Source organism: Condylura cristata, unplaced genomic scaffold (genome assembly GCF_000260355.1).
Source record: "Condylura cristata isolate star-nosed mole 26May11 unplaced genomic scaffold, ConCri1.0 scaffold00011, whole genome shotgun sequence".
NCBI classification, from domain to species: domain Eukaryota; kingdom Metazoa; phylum Chordata; class Mammalia; order Eulipotyphla; family Talpidae; genus Condylura; species Condylura cristata.
This window is the reverse complement of record NW_004567112.1, coordinates 36932596-36955681: the sequence shown is the minus strand read 5'-3', so window position 1 is coordinate 36955681 and position 23086 is coordinate 36932596. Positions and strand designations below refer to the sequence as shown.

Genomic DNA, 23086 nt, shown 5'->3' with positions numbered 1-23086 from the left:
ATCAATAAAATAACCCTGTTGACTCTTTGAGGTCAAGGCCAGAGAAATGGACACCTTATCCCATTCATCCTCTTCCTCTGATAAAGGCCCAACCCATACTGAAAAGTGTCCATAAAAGTCGAGAGGCCTTTTAATTTTTTTTTTAAGTGCTTGAAAAAGAAGAGGACAAAAGAAAACGGGTATTAAGAAGACTTCCCAGTCTGTTCCTGGTGCCTAATCCAGAAGGATGCCTAAGTTCCTGCTTCTCACATGCCTCTTCACAATCACTCCTGTGTCACCAATGGGTGAGTCTGTGTCAAGTATTTAACATACTTTTTAGTGTAGGAATTTGTATTATGAACCTATTGTTAACAGGCAGATTCCAGTTTTTTAAATGCTTTGAATAGCATAAGAAAAAAGGAATGACTTACGCAGATATATTTTCAGAGAATTTGTTTCATGTTCCACTTAGCCTCTTCTGGCCAACCAAAATTTCCATGGATCTAACATATCCAACAACTTTCAACTAGCTAAAATACATTTTGACATAGCTGTGAAAGGAATTTAACCTTTTTATTTTCTAGGCACTTTTTTAGTTCCAACTTTAAGAAAAAAAAAGATTTTTAGAGCTGAGGATAGAGTTTTTCCCTTAATGAATACAAGGGATTGGAAGTTCTATCCCCAATGACAGGCATAGATCTGGCTAAATCAAGCTTCTCCAGTCTTAACATCTGAAAAAAGGCTTTTTATACAGACCAAGTGAATCATAAATTGTCTCCTTCCTCAGCTTGGCACAAAACTAGTCAACTAGGCAAAGAAAAATTTCAATTCCAGTTACTAACAAATTTTTCTCTCCCTTTACCAATAATTTAATTGGAAGACATTCTTCTTAGCACTTGGAGAAATGCTAAGCACTTAGCAAAGGAGAAAAACATTCTTCTTAGTACTTTTGAGCAATTTAGTACTTAACTGACCCTGATTATTTCTTCAGGTTAACTCTGGCCTTTAAGAACACAATTAAAAACAGACTCAAGACCCTAAACAGACATGAAAAACTAAATGTAATGTCCTATAGTGGATGTGATCCTGGAACTAAGGAAAAGTGAATAAACTATGAACTTGTATCCACATTGGTTCATTAATTGTGATAATACCACACTAATGTACATATTTAATAATAGGGAAAGCTAGGTTCAAGGTATATGGGAATTCTGTACTGTTTGAAATTATTCTTTAAATAACTATAAAACTGCTGAAGAAAATGATAAAAATTGGTGAGAATTAAGTTCATCTATCTGCTGCCAAGAAGTAAGGGTAGCTTAAGGATGTCCTCTTTCCCCAGCTCCCCAATCAATTCCCACTTCCTTTCTTCCCTCTTTTCTGGCTTACTCTCCCTCTGGAATTTCCTCTATCCTTCTCCCTTCTCAGATCTTCCTCCACCCCTACCCCTTCTAGGAAGTTTGACTCAAAACTAGATAAAGGAAGAGTCGGGAACAGGGGGTTGGGGACCGGGATTTGGGAGAGGAGTAGCTTGCCTGGGGAGACTAGGGAATGTGAGAAAAAAGGAGGTAGAAGGCTGGGAGAGAAGGGAGCTATATAGGAAAGTAGGATAGGAAGGAAGTGGGAGAGTAAACAAGGGGACCGGGACCTTAGGAGAGGGAAAGGAGGAGGAGGGCATCCAGATCCAGCGGGCGGGGAGGCAACGGGAGCAGCAGCGTTGTCAGCCAGGATTTGCGGGGTTGGGGACGTGGAGCTGAGGACTGTCTGCAAACGGGCTGGGAGGTTGACGTTACTTCTCTGCCTAACAGCCACGAGGCTCAGGCTCGGGCTCTGGAGGCACGGGGATGGAAGGCCAGCTGGCAACCTGGTAAAGGCTAAGGAGCTCTGTGGCCGGCAGAGGATCCCTTACTTGATTTTTGAAAGGAACCGACAGGAGTGTTCTTTATGAAATTTTCCATTTGAAGAGTATTTATCAACAATGTGGTATGCAATATGCAATATGCGTAATGCCAATATAAGGGTCTCACATGGAGAATGAAAACAGGAATTAACTTCAGTGACCAGATTATTAAAAGGAGTGAATCACTGCCTTTAAAGGGAGGAAGAGGAAGGGGGTAACTTAAAGCAGGTCTATTTAATAAACGATTGAGTGACTTTTTGTTATGCCAAAGATAGTCAGCAGTTACCTCGTTTGTATGCATCTCCTCTACAACAGGAAAGGAATTGAATTTTCAAGAAATAACATTTACATTTAAGGAAAACTTTATAAATCCTAAAATAGTGATTGAGGAAAGGTTAGGAACTTCTGTAAAAGCCATTAGATGTGGAGTACCTAACCATTTCTTATAAAAATAGTCAAGGAGATGAACCAAATATTTCTATGAATTTATAATCACCTGTGAAATTGCCCTAGAAGCCTTGCTTCTTAAGAAAACCACAGTTAAGAGACCAGTGAGAGAAGTTTTCCCACTTGAGAGGGGAGGGAGTCTGTATAAGAACATTTCTTCCCCTTTGATATCAAACTATGGTTGAGAGCTCAGTGGGGATTCCTCAAGGACATTTTAAAGGAGAGGATTGCTCCAGCCCTTGCAACTTTGCAACTGCGTGATTTCCAGAAAAAGCAGTATCATATTTACTTCCTGTCCCAAACTGTGATTTTTTTTCTTGATAGCATTAGCACTAGACTATATTTTTTTGGAAAAAATCCAAAATATTTTCTAAACAATTTAGACTTTACGATCATGGACCATCTATATTTAATTATTGCTTGGTGTTTGCTAACATTGAATTTTCTGTCCACGAACTATCTGCCTTAAAATGAGTTCCGCATCTACAGTGTCAACTAAATCAACCTCACATGTATTAAGATTGAATAGTTCTCTTTGATCAGTAGTGTTGCCTAGAATTTTTCAGTTTTGCAGATTCTTGTCTATAGTAATTAAATTTTTCCCTGAACTTGAGGAAGGCAATGAGAATATTGAGGATATTGGTATCTTTAATCATTAAAATGTTTTTGATGAGTTATCTGCCCATACAATTTAAGTACTAAACCCATATTATATTCTTGAGAAATTTTGCTCTATTAACTAGTTGATACCATGGCTAATCATGGAAATGCAAGGTTTTTTCAGTTAGTTGATAGAATATATACTAAAATATATACTAAAATTCACCGTGAAAATCTTTGGTAACTACTTGCCAGTATACTGTGGATTTCAAATCAGCTAACATGTACCCAGAGGCTTTTTCCTTTTCAGTGAAATGAGATTTATGCATTCATTATCAAGTCAAACTTCCTAAGAGTGCAAAATTCCACCTATGATCTTGTTTACAAATGACTGTCCAAATACATTTAGAAAATTTTCAGAAATGGGAAGCTTACCATACTGTAACAAGCATCTCCACTACAGATTAGCTGTATTCAAATGTGCTTTCCCCTAAAATTTGTTCTTGTACAGAAGCAGAATACTTAGTTCCTCTTCCACAAATCTGTTTCAGATTTTTAAAGGCTGATAAGTGTATTCTTCAACCTTCTTTTCTCTAAATTAGAGTTTTCAGCAAAAAAAAAAAGCTCCCATCTAATTCCTGCCAATTTTCTCATAAAACCAAATTTGTCAATTAATTTTGCCAAAGAGAACCTCCATGGTAAAATAATACACAAAATATTATCTGACAAGTGTGGTGTTCAATGAGACTATAATGCTCATAGCCTATCAAATTGAGTACCTATCAAATGATCACTTGGATAAAAGGTTCAGTCTAATGCTAACACTAAACCCTAAGTAGATTTGAAAAGTTATTGAAATCAACTTGAGGGATCTTCAAAAGCTACTTTGGGGACCTTTAGATCATTTCTTCCTTGAAATGCAAAAAACAAAAAGTGGCCCTCCCTGGTGGCGCAGCGGGTTAAAGCACAGCACTGAGAATCTAAAGCCGCTTCTGCATGAGTTCGATTCCCGCCTGCCCCGGAGGTGACCACATGGCATGGCAGACCTCTCCTGGCCCGCCCGCTGCTCCCCTCAGCAGTGTACTTTGTCGATCTGCCTGTTCTGCTCCCCACTCTGTCTCTGGTGAAGCCTCTCGCCGCCCCTGAGCCTCTGGCCTGTACCCCAGTTCTGTATGCACAAATAAATACATCTTTAAAATAAATAAATTTTAAAAAAAAAGTGCATGACCAAGAAAGTTGATTCAAGCTGTGACCTAAAGCCTCCCAAGAAGCCTCCGAGATGTCCTTTTCATTCCAGCTCTAGATCCTTGTTCTGCTTACATCAGCCTGAATGAGCCATGGAGGAACACTGACCACCAATTAGATGAATCCAAAGGTCCTCCTCTGTGTGACAACCATGTGGATGGGGAATGGTACCGCTTCACAGGCATGGCAGGGGATGCCATGCCTACTTTCTGCATACCTGAGAACCACTGTGGAACCCATGCACCTGTCTGGCTCAATGGAAGCCATCCTTTAGAAGGTGACGGCATTGTGCAACGCCAGGCCTGTGCAAGCTTCAACGGGAACTGTTGCCTCTGGAATACCACGGTGGAGGTCAAAGCTTGCCGTGGAGGCTACTATGTATATCGTCTGACCAAGCCCAGCGTCTGCTTTCATGTCTACTGTGGCCGTGAGTACCTTCCTTCTGCTCTCTTTTCTCCCTACCACAGAGGGAGTCAAAGAGAAAAGGGCTGTATGAAGTTGTATATTGGTAGCTTAGGATCTGAATACCATTGATAGGATATTTTTACCTACAGATTGTGATTTCTGAGACCTGTTCTCTGATTTCTGAAAAATTCCTAAATTATAGAAAGCACAAGGGGTTATAACTGATCAGATTTGCTTTATTTCATCATCATGCCATTCAAACAAAAGGTTAGAAAATGAAATGTTGAGTCAGATTATCTATATCATGGATCACTACCATATTTTTAGTCTTGGAGAATCCCTTTTTAAGATATATTAGACATCCTGATGGTAGCATTGCATTTAGTATCCACAGATTTTTAAAATTATATATAATGAATTATATAAACTCTGAACAATGATAATTCCCTTGATGTTAGCTAGGAACTTAAACTCCATGACTGAACTCGTGAGACTTTTTCATGAATAAGAATGTACTCTGTCCCCTGCTTATCATAAAAGGTCATCTTATCCTTCCATAGATTTTTATGACATCTGCGACGAGGACTGCCATGGTAACTGCTTGGGTACCAATGAGTGCACCTGCTCTCCAGGAACTGTGTTAGGCCCTGACGGGCAGACATGCCTTGGTAAGAGACTAATCTTCAAGTACAGATAGGTACTATGAGGATTGAGGGGCAAATCTAAAACTTCCTAACTCAGAGCACCATCATTTTTCCAGTTTGGGATGATGTTTGTCTTTTTGGTTTACAATTAATGTATCAAGCCAAATTTAGGTCATGTTTTGGCTAGTCTAGAATGTACTGTCCAATATAGTAGCCATGCATGGTTTTGGAAGATTGGAAGGTACTAGAGTAACTGAAAACTCAATTTTAATTTTACTGAATTTTAATTTTAAAATTGACGCTTGATTTGGTCATTGGAAAACTAAAAGTGGTTGGAACAACTGGAGTAAGCAACAGTAAATTGCTGATTGATGACCTAGTTATGGATCATGTATGTCCAGTAAAAATTTAGCTTTCAAACTGGGACATATTACAATGTAAAACAGGCTTGAAATACTTTTTCAAAGTTCAAAAAATAATTTTAAAAATTTCAATGATTTTAATATTAATCATATATTGAAATCAAGTATTTTAGCATGTTGAATTAAGTTAAATTAATATTTTAAATAATTTTAATTTTAACGACTTTTTTCACCCTTTTCATTTTTTAAAGATTTTGGTTTAACACAGTTTTTAATGATTACTAGAAAATGTAAATGTTTGTTTGTGGCCTGCTTTGTATTTATTTGTATTGGATAGCTTTGGTCTAGAATTGGCTCAGGACGCATACTTCTATAACTTTACTAATATAATTTTGGTTTCTGAGTAGCAAGAAAGGGAAGTCATACTATTTGCAGAAAATCCAGTGCTCTCTCCTTAAATGCATGTTTTGTTTATAACTGAAAGAAAACAGAATTGAAAAACCTAAGATTGAAGACCTGTTCTCTTTCCTTTGATGATATGAAGCTTTTGGTATTAAGGCTCAAGTAGATTTTAAACAAATCTAGAAAGAAAGGGAATGACTCCTGCCATGCCTGTTTCCTCAGGAACAGTAATAAGGTCAGAATGGGATCTATACAGCTTATTTCAGAAAAGCTTTCTGTTCTTCAGTCTCTTTAATGAACCCCACTGAGTATCTTTAGGCACTAATGAACCCCACTGAGTATCTTTATACCCTCCCCCTAAGTGCTGTTAGGGCTCTTATCTGGTCAATCTTGATTATGTGATTTAATGCTGAAAGGCTTGGAGTATGGGAAGTATAATCTCTCCCATACTTCTCTCTCTCTCTCTCTCTCCCTCTCTCTGTCTCTCTCTCTTTCACACACACACACACACACACACACACACACACACACAAGTCTGCTAGGAAAATATTTTATTTCACTTTAAGGCCAGATATACTCATTCATTTCTTTATGTTTTAATGTAACTTCTGAATAGGTAATATAGTATATTAAACAGTGTGAAAATTATACAGTGAAATGTTTAACTCACTTCCCCCATTTGTTCCTGCTAACCTAATCCTACCCCAGGCAAATTGTTGTATTATTTTCTTATGTATGCTTCCAGGGTTTCCTTAGGCAGATATAAAAATTCAAATATGTATGTTTAATTACTGCCCCCCCATTTTTACACCAAAGTTCACATATCATACACACCACATATATCTCTTGCTTAAAGATTTATCTTGGACATCTTTATTAATACATAGAGAATAGCTGCCCCACTCCTACCTAGAGTGTGTATTGTTTAGAGATCATTAATTCCCTAAAATTAGAGACAATGTGTTTATGAACATGTATCAATTTTCCTTTAGTTTTTAATTTAAAAGTGACAAACTTATAATTATTTCAAATTTAATTTTAATTATTTTAAATTATGTAATATTTTTTCAAGCAGAGAGAAACAGATAGGAAAATAATATAGCAGATACACATGTACCCATATTTAACTACCATTCAGTTTCTTCACTTTTTTAAAATAAAACTTAGCAGATAAGAGTAAAACTACCTCATTCTACCCGACTTTCCCCTTGCTTACCTTCAAGGGGTAATCACTATTTTGGAGTCAGTGTATGTACACCTGATCCCTGCTTGTATTACTTACATATGTACTCATAACAATATAGAGAATTATTTTGTGTTCTTAAAATTAACATAAAAATGCTATCTTACCCGAAATGTGAGATTTGCTCTAGAGTATACCCATAAAAGTAGAATTGTTGGGGGCGTAGAGTTTGGCAGTAAAAGAGCAATAAACCCAAAATAACAAAAACTTAAATAAGTAGAAGTATTTCTCTCTCACATAAAAAAATAAAATTTGTGACAGTATGCACATACCAGACTTGGAAAAGCGTCTGGACCAGGCTGTGATTTGGCCACATCTAGGAAGGGGACAAGTATCTGACCATCTGCTTTCCAGGCAGTATAGTGAGGGAAGGGGAGGAAGAGGCCCTAATGCAGACTCAAATCTTATCCACTACATTTTTCATTTATACAAATCTTACAAGTCTTTTCTTGTTTTCAGTTCTGTTTTGTCTTTTTACACACTCCTGTAATTTTGGCTACTATCTTTTCCTTTATCTGTTAAATAACTTTTTAAAAATCTTTGATAATGGATTTTTCTGGATTGTTCCACTATCTTCAATTCCAAGCCTCCTGTTTGTTATCTTGCCAACCCTTTCAAGTGGATTATTTCTTCATGTATAGTATTTAATTGCAAACATCTGGAGTACTTGTTTCCTGTGGGATTCCATTCTTATCATCTGTCTGTAGATGTTTTACTACAGAGCTGTTTCTCAAATGCTGATAGGCACATGGGAGTTTCACCAGTCCAAGCAAAATATTTAGCTACAAGATGGCCACACTGTGTGGAAAGTATAAGCTCAAACTTTAGCCATGAGAGAGCAACTTTCAGGCTTCTGCAATTATGAAGGCTTTTCTCTTTCCTAGAACCTCGAGCAGAGAGCTTCTCTGGTCATTCTACTTCTTCTCTGGGCCTTGAAGCCCACCCCGTTTAATTGTGGGTATATGTCTTCTGAGGTCCTGGATTTAAGCAGATTTCTGTTTTAGGTTGTCTCTCTCCTTTCCTGTCATCTTTTGGGGGTACTTAAACCCTGATCTCCGGCTTATATCCTGTATCCAGTGACATGACATATTCAGCTCCTAAGTTTTCCTTTCTTTTTGCATAAGAAAGGAGGCCAACTGTGCACTTTATTTTTTTTTTTATTTTTGGAAAGGGTCTTAACTTTCATCAGATTTTTTAAAAGATTAACAATCATTGCTGAAGTATAATGTGTGAATATTCCAGTTTTTCAGATTTCCAGTTTTTCCAGATTTTGATGGCAGGCATTCATGTTATATCAAAAGATTGCCTCACAAATTTTCATCATATATTTCCTTCTACAATGTAATTTCCTTTAATATATTTAAACCACAATTGATTTATAAGTTTGTATTTCATTAACAAATGTTTAGGACCTTACTGGAGAAAGTGAGATTCACCAACATAAATAGGTGAATGAACCCAGGGAACAAAAAGAACTCCATTTCCCCATGGTTTTGCCCTTTAGAAGGAACTGGCAAGCAATTAGGTGCCATCCACTCCAGCAGAGGGCAGATGGACAAATAAATTGGCTGAGGAGAGCAAGTTGATAGAAGTAATTATACTGGGGGGAAGAGAGGGTGTGGGTTGTAGAAAGTATCTCAGCAAGGCTCTATAGATTCAGTCAAGGGGCTTGGGAGAAAGATTGTTCTGTCAGTAGTAGGTATAGAGTATGGTTTATCTTCTACAGATGAAAATGAATGTGAGCAAAACAATGGTGGCTGCAGTGAGATCTGTGTAAACCTCAAAAATTCACATCGCTGTGAGTGTGGAGTTGGTCGTGTACTTAGAAGTGATGGCAAGACTTGTGAAGGTGAGGATGGGTAAGAAGGGATTCACATCAGAGCTGAGCTAAGGTACTGGCTTATTCTTTAACATTCATGAAACCACCCAACATTAAAAGAGAAAACACAACTGAGATGGAAAAAGGCACAAAATGATGTAAAAATAAACTATAATATTAAAAAAGAGAGAATAACAAGTTAGTTCTATGAGAAAATAATAAAAAGGGTTCATCATTGAGAAGGCACGTCTTGCAGTCTGAATTCAGTATTGATTTTTTTCTCTAAGATTTAAGGGAGGGAGCATTTTACAAAAGGCAACAAATCACATTTTAATTTAGGAAATGAATATTCTGTGTTCTCAAACTTTGATGTGCCTATGAATAATATGGAATCCTGTTAAAATGAAGATTCTTGGGCCCTCCCTGGTGGCACAATGGATTAAAGCACAGCACTGCAAGTGAGCCACTGCAAGTGAGCACTGCAAGTAAGAGTTCGATCCCTGCCCCAGAGGTGACCCACATGGAGTGGCAGATCTTTCTTGACCTGCCTGTTGCTCCCCTCAGCAGTATACTTTTGTCTATTTGCCTGTTCTGCTCTGCATCCTGTCTCTGGGTGAATCCTCTCACCATCCCTGCACCTCTGGCCTATACTCCAGTTCTGTATGCATAAAGAAATAAATCTTTTTAAAAAATGCATATTCTGATTCAGTAGGTCTGGGATCAGGCCAAACCATGCATTTCTACATAACATTGGGGTGATTCTGTGCTGCAGAACCCAGAGCACAACAGAGTAGCAAGAGAAGAGAGGCCCAAAACATACAGCATACACTGCCAGCTGCAGTGTTTTGCAAACTTCCCTGCTGAGGATAATCACCTCGGTGTTTTTATACTAGGTGTGTCCCAGGCCTCTCTTAGACTGATTTGGTGGAATGGGAGTGGCTCTACAAGCCTGTGTTTTTGCTAAGTACTCTGAGTCTTGGAAGTTTGTGAACCTGGTTTTCATGAAGTCAGTTTTCCCACTATGCCGTGCATTGTTGGAAATTAAGATACTGGATATAAGCAGAATTACCTATTTTTAGTAGCAGAAATGCTGTTTACATTTAGATGACTTAAATAATAAAAATGTATGTCAAATAATTGAAATGCAAATTGTCTAATATTATTATATAAGACTTAGATAATGTTTCTTAGCTAAGGCACATTTGCATTTACAAATTAAAAAATCTTTGCAGATTATATGAAGAGAGAAATAACTTGTTACTATTTGTTGAGGTCATATGACTTGTCTGCCAGGATAATCAAACATGTGGCACACAAAAGAGTTCACTTTAGGACCTCCCTGGTGGCCTATGGGTTAAGCCTCAGTGTTATCACCACTATGGGGCCAGGCATGAGTTCAATCCCCAGCCACATAGGTAACTTACATACAGTACAGCAGACCTCTCCTGTCTCATCTGCTGCTCCCCTTAGCAGTGTATTTCAATAAATCCACCTCTTCTGCTCCCTACTCCACTTCTGATGAATCCTCTTACTGACCCTGACCTCTAGCCTACATCCCAGTTCTCCTAAACACACATAAGAAAGAGCTCACTTTATTCTAGTTACATTCAAAATAATAAAATACTACCACAAAAGGCAAAATTAAGGTTAGTGCTCACAATTCATTGCATGCAACAAAGTTTGCATTATTAACCTTGGGACTATTAACCAGAATATTAAAATACTGTCCATATGAAAAGACTAAATGTACTTTAAATTTTATTGAATATGGGAAATGTCCTGAATCTTCCTTAAATCTGAATTATTTTATACAATTCACTGTGCATATTTAAATATTAATGAAATATTCCATGAGGAACATACATAATTATTCATGAACATTTTATCTATCGGAAATATTATTGTTAATCCCTATATAATTTTAAAACCTAGTAATCATAACTGCAAAATAATTTAACAGAAGATAAAATTGATATATGCATTATACTTTAGGATTACGATTTTTATTTATAACCCTAAGTTTTATTGAACCAAATATATTTGTTTCTTTAGCTAGTCTATCACAAATTGTATCTTCTTTTTTTAATATAAGAAACTTCTTATATTAAAAGCTACTTTTAATATGTGCCTAACCCAGTCACTGAGAAATGCTTTTGTTACTTTTATTGCTTTGTTTTATTATAAAAGTATTATTTTCATAAAAGAAAATACATAGAATGAAATGAAAAGGATTTAAATGACCCACTGTCTTACTGCTTCATTTGAGGAATGTCACAAAAACTCAGTTGAGTGAACTCTTCTAGAGTATTATCCCAGACTTTATTTTTATAGTGCTATTAGCTCAGCACTAATATACCCTAACGCTTTTGTACCTAGAAATTTTGGAATTTAGAGTCAAGTGATCTAACCATGTACAATAACCTAGATTCATTTGCCTCTCAGGTTAAATTTATACTTTGGGTCTTCCTCCTAAAACCCATAAATTTAGTTTAACCATTTTGGAAAATACTAACTAAATCCAGGTTAAAGAACATTCTACCAAATACATGACCAGCTTAACTGGTTAGAGCTGCAAATATTGTAAAATTTCTCTTTGTAACATTTCATTAACATTTTTATGTGTGGGTTACCTGCATGTCTCAGTGACTGGATCAGGCACAGTGGTGCTGTGATGAGTCAAATTTAATCCACGATGAAAAGGCCACACTAAGAGCCAGAATTCCTGGGGAAGAGGATTATGAAATCATTAGCCCCTCCTCCCTTTTTTGTTTTTTTTATTGCAGACATTGAAGGATGTCACAATAACAATGGTGGCTGTAGTCATTCTTGCCTTGCAGCTGACAAGAGCTATCAGTGTGAATGCCCCCGGGGCTTGGTGCTGTCAGAGGATAACCATACTTGCCAAGGTAGTACTTGAACAGTCTCTGATTTATATTTCCTCCAGTCCTGAATCTCTCTGCCACCCTTACCCAAGATTCTTATCTCTTACAACACTTGTTCTCTGGGCAGTGTGCTTCCCTACACCTCTTCTCTGGAATCATTTAAAGAACATTTCTGAGAAGATATTTTACAGGGGTGGAGTGGGGAATGGGATAAAAAATGGGGGTGGGGATGTGGAGGTGCCCAGGACTATGGTGATGGCACACGGTGAGTAGCTGGTAGAAAGTCCATGGGGATTACAACTGAGATGGAATTACTTTTTTTTTTTTTTTTTTAAGATTTATTTATTTATTTGTGCATACAGAACTGGGGTACATGCCAGAGGCTCAGGGGCGGTGAGAGGCTTCACCAGAGACAGAGTGGGGAGCAGAACAGGCAGATCTACGAAGTACACTGCTAAGGGAAGCAGCGGGCGGGCCAGGAGAGGTCTGGCTCGCCATGTGGTCTCCTCCGGGGCAGGCGGCAGGCGGGAATCGAACTCATGCGGAAGTGGCTTCAGACTCTCAGTGCTGTGCTTTAACCCGCTGCTGCGCCACCAGGGAGGGCCAGAGATGGAATTACTTTTAATCCTTTTAGATATATACACAGAAATGGGATTGCTGGATCAGATGGTTTCCTTCACTTTTTCTCCTTGCTTTTTTCCTCTGATTTCTATTATTAACTATATAACTAATATTCAGTGTAGAGGCCTAAGATACAGGTATAGTCCTTCTCTTTTTAAAACAGATAATTAGAATGTAAAATTAAGTTGAAAGCTCTAGGAAACGGATTTTTCTCTCTTTTTTAAAAGATTTATTTATTTATACATACAGAATTGGGGTATAAGCCAGAGGAGCAGGGGCAGTAAGAGGATTTACCAGAGACAGAGTGGGGAGCAGAATAGGCAGATTATCGAAGTACACTGCTGAGGGGAGCAGCAGGTGAGACAGGAGAGGTCTGCCACACCTTTTGGTCACCTCCTTGGTGGGAGATCTAACGCTTATTGAAGTAGCTGCCACTAACTTCCTAGTGCTGTGCTTTAACCCATTGCACCACCAGGGAAGGATGGGAACTGATTTTTTTTTCCCCTATATTCACAGTATTCACAGTATAAACATGAACAAGCCTTGGAGAACTATTTTCAAAAACATATAAATTATTTATATCTAGACCTTTCTCTTATTCATCCCTCACATATTTAATGAACATCTCTGATTTTTTAATATTATTCCATTGTTATATGTCCTAACATATTTATATAGTCTTCAAGTACATATGACTAATCTTAAATATTTCTTTTAGGGTATTATATAGTCTGCAGAAGTATACATGTAAACACTAAGGAAAAGCTATCTTTTTTACATTAAGTTCGAGTGGAATTTATTGTCAGTACTTATGGTTTGCTGGACAATGCAAGGACAATTTAGAACTCCTCCTCAAGTGCATGGCCACTGTTTTCATTATCTGTATTATGGGGCAGTAATTAACAGTAAAGTCAAAGCAGTAGCATTATATAATTTAAGCCTATATCAAAGCAATGTTTTTTTCTGTAGTGACAATAAATTATGTTTGTTCTAAAGTTAATTCTTTAGCTATTTCAGTTCATGGAGTTATGTTGGATACTTTGAAATAAATGTTGGCTGAACTGAAACTTGAACACGTATTTCCTGATTTGGGGAGCAATCTATTTGAGAAGCATTATTTGACCACAACCTTGGGTGTTACAAGTCCTAGGTTTATTTACAATTTATTTTGAGTCTTATAGATTTCCTTGTGGGTAGTACAAAAGCCTCACGTTGTATGAGGGTGAAATTTTTTCTCTTGGAAGCCGCCTTATCTTTCTCCTAATTCTGGTAGCCCAGTTCTAACAATAACACCTCTCCACCACAGTCCCTGTCTTGTGCAAGTCAGACACCATTGAAGTAAGCATCCCCAAGGACCTGGTCGGCGGTCTGGAGCTCTTCCTGACCAATACCTCCTGCCGAGGAATATCCAATGGCACCCATGTCAACATTCTCTTCTCCCTCAAGACCTGTGGCACAGTGGTTGATGTAGGTTCCCCCTGGAGGACATTTGGGGAGATGACAAAAAGCCAGTTATTTGGGAGGCAGTTGCAGAGGTATGCAGTGTGGCTTGTGTTGTAGAAGACACATAAAAGAGTGGAATTCAAAAAAATCACATGCCATTCATTTAACAAACAGGTTACTGAGTTTCTGCTATGGTCCTGGCACTGTGAGGACAAGGAGTTAACAAGAGCTCTGCGATTTCTCTTCTCAAACAGTCATATGCAGACATATTCCTGAGTGCATCAGCACCAGTGGTAGTGGGAAGCTGACTGCATTCCCTCTGACCAATTCTTTTACTTGAAGAAAGTGATTGATAAAGATCATGTTTCATTTATGAGGTAGTAAATGACTTCAAGTATTGAACCTGATGGAGGTAAAACCTTCGTACTTTTGAGGGGGTAGGGCTGGGAGCAGTGTAAAAGCATACTAGTTACTTGTATTATCCAGAGCTTGTAAAGTCATTGATAAATAATAAAAATGCTTTTATCATTCAGTAATAATGTTGCAGTCTTTAGTATAATGACTAAAGTGGTTAAAATTTACCATAAACATATTGGAAACATAAAACAATTAATCTCTTTGTTTCATGTTGGAACATTTGCCTTCATATGTTCTTGGGCATATTTGATTTACATTTAAGGAAAATACTTTCATTCAGGAATCTGTGTGCAGCCCTGTTCTGGAGAATCAGAGAGATATATGAAATATGATCCTGACTTTTAGGAACATACAGTAGTTTTGCCATGACTACATACATAAAATGTAAATAAGAGGAACACAGATGGGAGGTGCTATAGAAGTCTACAAAGGGTCTGGAAATGTCAAAGACAAGTGGGACTTGAGCTGGGGTACAAGTGTATGTGTGGTTTGTAAAGGCTGAAAATAAAGGACATTTTATTAAGTAAGCAAGACACAGAGATAGACAACACGTAACTTTTTTTTCCTTAGGTAAATGGGCAGTGCAGCCTCACTGGTAAGGAATTTATAATTGGAAAAGGAAACTGAAAAATCATGTGGGGGTAGACTGTGCTTCTAGAGATATCTGCCTTGTATGCTAGGGGGCGTCCTTTGGACTTCATCCCATAGAAATGGGGCTAAGCAGACATTGTCTCCATGAAAACAGAAGTACACAGGATGAATAGAAAAAGAGAGTTTATAGGAGATTAATGCAGAGTAACTTGTGACCACTTGATTAAAAACACATATTTATTGAATTCAATTAAGAGAAAATTAAACCTGCGGTGATACATGGGAAATTTGAGGAGCAAGTAGTCCTTCTTTAGGCAGGTTTTTCTTGTATGTGTGGATAATACAGTGGAAATGCCCCGTGGTGACTCGGTGTTTCTGATAGGAAAAGAAGGCAAATGAGGCTGGAGATTATAAAAACAAAAAGGAAAGTCATCTGTGAACGTGTCCTAGCTGAAGTCTGTCTGTGGCTGAGTTCAGCACAAGGTCGTGCTGCAACAGGATCACAGGTCTAGAAAGCCAGAAAAAGACAAACAAGCTCTTTTTTCTAAAGCAGAGCTTTGAATTTGCTGATTCTGCATAGCTCCAGTTTTATGGAAGTTTCATATCCAAAGGAATGTGTGGGTTGACCATGAAGTAATAGTAAAACGTTTTACCAGTAATGGCATCTTGCTAAAAAGAGGAGAAGCAATGAAAAAAAGGAAAAAAATCTTCAGGATTAGGCAGCTAAATCTCTAAAGTGTTTTGTTGTAAACAGAAACTTAGAAAATGTTAAGATTAGGGTGGGGGTGGGAAAGGACTGTAAAAATAAACGTTAAAATCTTTTTCTTTCCTCACCCTGGCCTGGCTCAGGTGGTGAATGATAAGATTGTGGCTAGCAACCTCGTGACAGGTCTACCCAAGCAGACCCCAGGGAGCAGTGGGGACATCATCATCCGCACCAGCAAACTGCTGATCCCAGTGACGTGTGAGTTTCCGCGCCTGTACACCATTTCCGAAGGCTATGTTCCGAACCTTCGAAACGCGCCACTGGAAATCATGAGCCGCAGTCATGGAATCTTCCCATTTACTTTGGAGATCTTCAAGGACAATGAGTTTGATGAGCCTTACCGGGAAGCTCTGCCCACACTCAAGCTTCGCGACTCCCTCTACTTTGGCATTGAGCCCCTGGTGCATGTGAATGGCTTAGAAAGTCTGGTGGAGAGCTGCTTCGCCACTCCCACTTCCAAGATTGACGAGATCCTGAAGTACTACCTTATCCGGGATGGGTAACTATGCTGCTTCTACAGTTTTTTATTCTTGGTTCACATCTAGCCTCTACGTTCATGAACATACTTAGTCATTTCCTAAAACTCCATGATATTCTTGTAAGCTCGTAAGTAGCTCAGAAGTCATTTACTGACACTACTGAAAGAAAGGGAAACCCAAAACGACTTCAGTGGGTGGACGCTTGGATAACTGGCTACTCACCATTAGTTGAGATGAAAAGCTATAGGTAGAAAAGGAAATTTGAGATGAAAATGGTGACTATAATAATTCCAAATAATAACATTGAATTGTCAATGTCTGCAGCATACATAGGAAGTTCAGTGGGCAGTTGGACATGAATATGAGGTAGACCTCGCAACAAGCTTAGGACTAGAGATTATGGATAGAGAATCAGCCTATTTATAGCTTGAAATTTAGATGGATGAACTTGCTCAGAGAGAGGAAAGATCATGAGCACTGGGTGGGGCTGAAAATGCAAGGGTATGAGGATTAGAGACTGCAAATGTAGACTCCTTTCCCAAGGAGCTGCTAGTGAAGGAGAGAAAAGAAATACTTGGTAAATTTTTTTTTAATATTAGCTGTAATTATTATTAACATAATCGATATTTTCAAACTTTTTAGCTACAAAATACTTGGTAAATTTTAAGAGGGAAAAGATCACATGAAGTTTATTTTTCCGTGCTTGTTTTATATCAAAGAAGATTTCCATATTTCATAAGAATTGCTGATTAAGAACTGTAGAGTGCCAAGGTATTATTGGAAGTCCTGCAGTTAGCATACCCATTGCTTACATTCCCAGGAAAATGCCACTGACACCCCAAACTCATAGAATCTCATCAGTGTCTTTTTTCTCATATTTCATGTAGAGAGAAATGGTCTAAGAATATTATAGCTGTGCCTTGAGTCCATACCCTTTGCTAACTGCAATTATAGGCTCTCAAATTTCTACTTTGTTTTATATCTCAGATTCTCTCAGCATAGGCATCTGGATGACTGGCTACTCACCATTAATCAAGATAAACAGACATAGGTAGAAAAGAAAATTGTATATATACATACATTTTACTGATAATAGGAGAAAGGGAAATCAAATAGGAGAAAGGGAAATCAAAAATGATGCCAAGAAGTGGAGCTTGGATGACTGGCTTCTCACCATGAGCAGAGTACACATACACATAGGTGAGCACACCCCCCCACACACACTCACATACTCAACCCTGTTGAATATCTTTTAATAGCTCTTTTTTTCCTTTGATAGTAAATTTTTAACTGTTTCCTGGCTAGATTATTTCTAATCTCAGATTCCCGTTTTAGAATAAGATAAATTATAATCCATTTTCTGGGGAAACATGTGACCTACAATCACAATAAAACTTATAAAGTATATTTATATATGTGTTATTCAAAACCTCAGTTAAGAACTTTTTACTTTTTGTTTTAGACAATTCCAAGCAGGTATGCTGTTTATTTTCTAGACCTTAAAATATACAAAATAGCAAAGAATAGATGTTGTGAAAGATGCTTGAGCATCCTAGAAAGATGCTTAAATAATCTAGACAAGAATTCAGAAACACATCGGTGTGCTACTTAATTCACAGGTAAATAGTTCCATCTAGTAAAAATGCATAGCATATTAATAGTGCGTGTGAGATAATCCCTCAAGGTAAAATCCAACTCTCAGCTTGACTCACTGTGCCTCACCCTCTGACCTCTGCCTTCTCTAATGTCTGCTCTACCTGAGGAAACTACAGGAAATTCCTAAACTCCATTATTCCTTATATCCTCCAGGCTTTGCACCTGCTGCTTCCTCTGTTTGAAATCTTTCTTTCTTTCTTTTTCTTGTCTGTTTCTTATTAGACCTCGAAGATTCAGCAGGTTTATTTCTCCCATGAACCCTTCCTTTATCCCTTCCAACCTGAGCTAGAAACCTTCCTTTTTCTCCCTCAATGCTTAGCCTATAGTTAGGGTCATTAAATATTTGTCAAATGAATTATTGAATGAGCATTTATCATAATAAATTTGGGGTTAGTCCATAGCCTTGAAATAAATCTAGTTCAGTTTACTTATACTTGTAAAATGTTTTATTATTCACTGACCTCAGCTTAACTTAAATCAGGCTGATCTCTCTGATATTTAACACATCTGATTTACCTCCTCCAGTTTCAGTTGGCACATGTTCTAAGAATACAAAACAATTTAATGAAAGCCTAAGCAAAGTGGAATAGAAACCTAATCTTCAGGGGAAAAAATTTATTGAATTCCAAAATCAAATATTGACAAGTTTTAGATGAGTAACTACCCTGGTTATCTTATACTGTTACTTTACTTCCTCTTAGCTCATGAACTTGGAATTGACAGAATTAACATCAAATTGAGAGTCAGAATTTCTTGTGGAGTCTAGTCTGTAATGTATTGCCCTAACAACTCTTCTTCATTTTCTTTTAGCGAAAAATAATAGTGTTTTTGGGTAAAGGTATACTGAAAATGCTTAGACACTTAGGTATATAATATAATATAATATAATGTAGTGTAATATAATTTTAATGTAGTGTTACTATTATTATCACAGATACATAGCTATAAAGTCTTTGCCACCCTAGATCATACTAATCATCTTTATATCCTCTGAGGCACCCAGCAGAGTATATCCTATGCAGCTTATATATGCAGTAAATATTTATTATAAGCATAATTGGAAGATGGTATATATTAGTTTTATGTCTTGAGAAAGAAAATGAGTACATAAATACAGAACCAACAGAAACCACGTTATATATTTGGATCCTGTTCAGAGGAAAAGTGCTAGTAATAATGCAAGTTAAGTTGCCTTTTTAAAAAATAGTTTTATTGGATTTTTCAACTTCACTGAAACAGCAATTAGCAATGAGCTAGAAAGTGATCTGTAAGCGTGTGAAGCAAGTATCTAGCATCATAGGCTTTTAAATTTGGACCCCCCCCTTTTTTCCTTTTTCCCTGACTTTGTAGACAGTTTAGGAATCCATTAAAAAAAACAAAATTATACCCAGAACAAAAGTGCTTTAGAATTCAGAATGGAAAAGATAATACAAGCATGACCCTTGACCATGAAGGAGAAAAGACTTAATCAATACTAAACCTTCACCTCAACCTGGAGAGTAAGTAACCCTGTTTTTCTCCTAGCTAAACCCTAAGGTGAGTCTTGGAGTTTCACTTCAAGCAAAATACCCGAAACCCCCAAAGCATATGAAAATACAGCTTAGCATTAAATTTGGGAAGAGGAACTAAAACAATTACGGTAAATGATTTTCCCTCAAAAGAACCAATTATTCTCTAGGAAACTTAGATCTTAACACAGCTTTTTGATGCGTGAATTAGGGTTGCTCACCTTTGAGTATCCTCAAAGATTAGTGTCCATTAACTAGTTATAAAATTTAAAGTCTTCTTAAACCAATAGTAAAGCACATGAATTCAGAATTTTATAAGTTAACCTATAACAAATGAAAATACAAATCCTCTTAAGTAAAGGTATCTTTGAACTAAATTTCTGTTGATGATGTGTGTTCATTACACTGACTTTGTAAGAAGCTCTTATGCCCAGTTTTGTGGCACAGCCATTGAAACAGGACTGACATTGTTAATAAGCAGGGCTGTGTCTGAAGATGCTTCTCAAGGAAGGAATTGCACACTCCCTTCATTCTCAGCATGCTTGAGTGCAGCCCAGGTTCTTCCACCTTGGACTGGAGACACATTGGACTGGATTGTTTTTCCACCTCTGTTTAAACAATCAAGACTTATGTGCTACCCTGTCTTCCTTTCAGCTGTGTTTCAGATGACTCAGTAAAGCAGTACACGTCGCGGGATCATCTAGCAAAGCACTTCCAGGTCCCAGTCTTCAAGTTTGTGGGAAAAGACCATAAGGTGAGCAGAACACCAATCCCATCTGAGCCTTCCTTAGTGTCCCAAATTGCTGACATTCTGAAAATTCATAGTTACAATCTCTATTTTCTCTGAAAAAAATTGTAGAACTAGCTAGCTAGAAGCTTATCACTTTTATGAATGTCACAATAACCTGTTCTTCCCTCCAATAGACTAGCTGTTCTTATTTTTAAAAATACTACATAGTTACAATTTAAAATACTGTAGCAAAATATGTTTGAAAAAGTTGGTGTGGTGGTCGCACAGCAAGTGATATGGACAGAAAATTCACAGAAATGACAAATAGTGAAATGTTCAGTAAAAATAGTGATTAAAATGCCAATAAAACAATTATAAACTTGTGAATATTAAATTTACAAAAGTTATAAATCATGCTTTGCAAGATTATAAAAAGAAGTAAACAGATGTATACAACTTAATGAAAAGTTGCAAGAATATGAAACAATAACCATAAAGTCATCTTGTTCTTTTATCTAAGAATTCCAGCTTCTCAAAAACAAGCAACAAAAAAGAAAAACAAAATTTATTGGATGTTTTTATAGAATATTGTTTTAGGGGGTAGGAAAGAACCCAAACAATATATTATTTAATGTACTGTTAAGCAGTTATTAAAATAATAAACAGAAAAATATCTATAAAAAATTGTAACAATTTACATGCATATTAAAGAGGTTATATTTACTATGTTAACATGGAAGTAGTTTGGCACTTATTGAAACATTTAATAAGAGGAAGATTTAAGAGATCATCAGTCTTACCACACTGTTTTGAGTGAATTAATGTCCCTTCCAGCTGCATCTCTGTTCCAGGATAATTGCTAAGCATCGTGACTAATCATGATCTCCTTTCTCAACTAAGCGGTATGCTTTAGGAAGTTACTCAGAGGAATCTTAGAGAAATAATTTGTTATTTTACACAGAAATAGGAGGGAAGGCCCAATGTTGTTCCCAGAGATTGATGTGTGAAGAAGATACTTACATTATTATATGTTGCCTTCCAAAGGTATCTCCTTTGCTTATTCAAAGGTAGAGGTTATTAATGTAACCATAAAAAACAGCTTTAGTTTTACATGGGGCTCACTGTGTTTGCCATGTGGCTACTAAATGTGTGATTTTAGGTAAGTTCCTTGTCCTCTCTAAGTCATAATTTCCTCCTCTGTAAAATGGGTATGAGAATCTTTACCTCAAAGATTGCTGTTTACATGAAATGAGATAATATGGATGAAATATTGTTACAGCATCTGGCTTTCAGTCTGGTCTCACAGTGGCAACCCTTATCATTGTTTTGTTAATTTTCATTATGTTCTTTACAGGAAGTGTTTCTTCACTGTCGGGTCCTTGTCTGTGGGGTGCTGGATGAGGGCTCCCGTTGTGCCCAAGGCTGCCACCAGCGAATGCGTCGAGAGGCAGTAGAAGGAGAGAACACTGCTGGTGTACAAAGCCAGATGCTGATAGGTGGCCCAATCAGCATCGACTGGGATGAGTAGATGACCCAACAACTAAGTCCTGTTTTTGTGCTGCTCACCTCTTGGAATTTCTCCCAAAGCTCTTTGAGAACATCAGCTGATACCCTAGAACACTGAGCTTCTTAAAACCTCATATTGTGTGTCTCCAAAATCCCAGAACTGACTCGATCTGCTTCCTGGCTGAGTCAGGAAAGGTCACCTCCCAGCTGACCATCCTGACCCAAATGGGGCTTCATCCTCCTATGCCAAAAGCTATATCCTTACAGAAAACAGCTCCCCCATTTCTTTCCTATGACAAAACATATATAGTATGCAGTAGGACCACTAAAATCAGAAGTCATATATAATATTTCAAATTAAGAACTTAAAAAGTAAAATAGTTGTTTATAAGTATCACTTAAATACCCAGTGATTCCTTAAATATGTAAGTATATCTGAAATTTCTATTCAAATAGTTATAGGGGATGTGGAAATTTATCAGTTATAGGGGATGTGGAAATCTATCAGTGTACGTATGTACTAAAAAACATACTGTTTGATTTTTCTATTTCATAGTATTTTCTTTTAATGGTTTTATATTGTCTTACATGACATATTTTCAGTTAATAAATTCATTAACATCAACTGAAGTGGTTCAACAACTGAATTAAAATTAAAATTTTGTGTACAAAATAGCATGTTCTATTTTGTAAATGCTTAGTAAATTTTATGGAAATAAATATTGTAAACCACATAGATAAGTTGTATCTAAAGTTAAATCCAATTTCTTTATATACCAATTAATCTTATGGGTTTACATAGGAAAGAGTTTTTCTTCTTTATCTTTCTAGATATATCTATGATCAGCAGTTCTTAATTGAACCAGTAGTATTAATAAAAAGAAGAGAAAGGACAAAATGGTCTAGATTGGGGATGGCTGGCTTTTTCTGTGAAGGGCCAGTGGTAAATATTTCCAGTGGTAAGTCTTTCCAGGTCATAAGCTGTTGTCACAACTACTCAGTTTTGCTCAAAGCGAAGAACAGCCATAGCCAAATGTGTTCCAGTAAAAGTTTATGGAAACAGGTGTTGGGATTTTGTCACTCCCTGACCTTTGTGTCCCTTAGCCATCACAGTGCATCAGAATCACTCTGGGAGTGTTACAAAACACTAAACATGTAGATATTACTCCCACAGTCTTTGTGATTGTTTTATCGTGGTTGTATGAATGCTCCTCAGGTGATTCTAATCCACCGTCAGGGTTTAGAACAACTACTTAGGATCTGACCATTCATTGTCTTTCACTTCCTCAGATTTCACAGACTTTTCCTAGCTGTCTTCAGTGGCTATTTTTACAGAGTACTTCTTAGCTCCTAACAAGATACTAACATCACTAAGTAATTAGGATCATCAATAGAAATAGTTCACAGAAGACAAAAATGGAATCTCAGAGACCTAATTCCA

At 37.2% G+C, this 23086-nt stretch overlaps 1 protein-coding gene across 1 annotated transcript; it reads left to right on the top strand.

Moving 5' to 3' along the window:
- Positions 1–151: 151 nt before the first annotated feature.
- Positions 152–21667, top strand: OIT3 (oncoprotein induced transcript 3). The gene is made up of 9 exons (XM_004680785.2): positions 152–284; positions 4224–4598; positions 5137–5244; positions 8954–9076; positions 11830–11952; positions 13856–14016; positions 15850–16265; positions 20064–20163; positions 21494–21667. The coding sequence occupies exons 1-9, from the start codon at positions 227–229 to the stop codon at positions 21665–21667; spliced, it is 1638 nt and encodes a 545-aa protein (XP_004680842.1). The 5' UTR covers positions 152–226.
- The last annotated feature ends 1419 nt before the right edge of the window (positions 21668–23086 follow it).